The sequence below is a fragment of the Wasmannia auropunctata genome, unplaced genomic scaffold (genome assembly GCF_000956235.1).
Source record: "Wasmannia auropunctata unplaced genomic scaffold, wasmannia.A_1.0 LD336060.1, whole genome shotgun sequence".
Taxonomy (NCBI): Eukaryota; Metazoa; Arthropoda; class Insecta; order Hymenoptera; family Formicidae; genus Wasmannia; species Wasmannia auropunctata.
In genome coordinates this window covers 1,838,049-1,840,051 of record NW_012026830.1, presented here as the reverse complement: position 1 = coordinate 1,840,051, position 2,003 = coordinate 1,838,049, and the positions used below count along the sequence as shown (strand labels likewise).

Sequence of the window (2,003 nt, the reverse complement as noted above, 5' to 3'; positions counted from 1 at the left end):
GTCGTATTATATATTTAAGATACAAAGGTCTTATTTTTTTCAATTTGATACAATTTTTTGAGGTTAATAAATTACATGACTTACCACAGCTTCATAATTGACTCGAGTTGTCAAAAATATTTCTATTTTTCGAAAGTCTTCCTGTGTCTTCAATGGAATAGATGGAATATTAGAAGGTAACATAGACTTAGCATAATCTGGGTTGTCAGATCGAATGATGATTGTCTGGTTAATTAGCATTGAATCCAACTTTTTATTTATTTCCAGAAGTATTGTATTATTTAGCTTCATTTCATTGTGACAGTGTTTGCATCCGCAATTATCTGATTTAAAAAAATCTTATGAAAACATATGAAGAAAATCAAAACCATTAAGCTGGAGTAAAAACAAAAATAAAATATCTTTACCTTTGGAGTTAAATGAGTTAGAAGACTTCATTTGTAATCTCGACTCTTCCTTATCTGCTTTATCAGAAGTAGAATAAGTTTCATCTTGCTTAGCTTCAGAATTCATTAATGGATGAAAACGTCTTTCAAAGCTTGCAGAAGTAATGGTCTGTACCAACAATGGATTTTCAGACGAACATGACGGTTTATCAGAATTGTTTGTCTATATTGAAGATGAAAATGAAAACTGATCAGTATCTTGAGAAGCATCATCATCCAATATAAGATCAGGTGCAGATATTATCGAGTTAAAAGGAGTTTTCAAAACCTCAGAAGTTTTATTACTGCTTATTATTGTGCTCTCCTTAGGAGAGAGAACTGAACGAGTTTTATTATTTTGAAATGTTCTTGCATGGTTCTTGCTTGGCGTAAACTTCTTCTACTTGATATAATCCATTTTTGATAGTTTTTTATGCTTCTTGCTGACATTATTTTCAGATTGGCTATTGCAAACCGTTTTTAGTTGTTTTTGTTTTTGCTCATAGTCTTGACTGGAATTATTTTGAAACTCCTGAAGAACTGTAAGCCTGGCGTGATTTTCGAGAGACTGCTTTCGAGACACTTTTTTCCTCTCTTTATCATGTACTTGAGGCACATGGATATTTTTTTTAATTGCGTTCAAAATATCTGAGTCCACTTGGGGCAAAATTGTGTTCCCATTGTCGTCATCACTTTCGCTAAGTTTCCTAACCTGACGTTTTTGGAAACTTTTTTTCTTTGGCGGCTCTTAGTTCTCTTCATCTTCATCATCTCCATCAGAATCCAAGAATCGTCTTGGTGGCTTTATCTTTCGTGGAATATTATCTGCCTCTGTTTCAAGTGATGTGTCATCCTCAGCTTTCTTCAAACCTCTAATAGCATCATCATATTGACCTAGAATAACAAACGTTACAGCAACATTTTCAATAAATTTTTGATAATGTGATCCTGTTAAAAAACATTGCAATAGAATTATTTAAAAATTAGTAGAATATTAAAATTAAAATTATTATTAAAACATACAGCTTAAATTTGCAACCATTATAAAAATAAAACAGCCATCAATTGAACATTCTATTTATATTGACTGAACGAAATTTTACTAAAAAATGTCAACAAAAAATTGACATTATATTAATTAGAGTTATAAACTCACGGTATAAATGAAGTACTGATCCTTTAAGAAAAGGCCAATGAACATTAGGCTCAATACAATTTTGTACAGCTTTTTTTTAGGTGTACAAGTCTTGATTCTTTTTCTGGCCAGTTCTTTGAAGGCCAAAATATATCTGTGATCTTATCGTCAGGTTTATCAATCCATTTTACAGGAACCACTGCAATTGTTTCTTCTTCCTCTTGTTCCTCTCCTGTGAAAGTCACCACAGCATACTGAAAGATGCAATATTAAATATAAATAAATACTAGTTCACAAATATATATATGTATATATATATATATATATATATATATAACTTGACGGACAAACTATTAAATATAACAAATGGATACATTTCAGATAGAAATGCTATTTTGTTTCCAAGATTGATCTCTTCTCAAAAATTGTAAATGTATCTACAT

The 2,003-nt window shown here is 30.7% G+C and overlaps 1 protein-coding gene across 1 annotated transcript in view; it reads right to left on the bottom strand.

The window, feature by feature from the left end:
* LOC105450619 overlaps nucleotides 1-1,382 on the bottom strand; it is a 2,598-nt gene extending 1,216 nt beyond the window's left edge. Inside the window, exons 1-2 of the mRNA XM_011690553.1 lie at nucleotides 408-1,382; nucleotides 85-323 (exon numbers count right to left, since the gene is read on the bottom strand). Of these exons, the coding sequence (XP_011688855.1) occupies nucleotides 85-323; nucleotides 408-513 (345 nt within the window). The 5' untranslated portion in view covers nucleotides 514-1,382. The remainder of the gene's footprint in view (nucleotides 1-84; nucleotides 324-407) is intronic.
* Nucleotides 1,383-2,003: the final 621 nt, after the last annotated feature.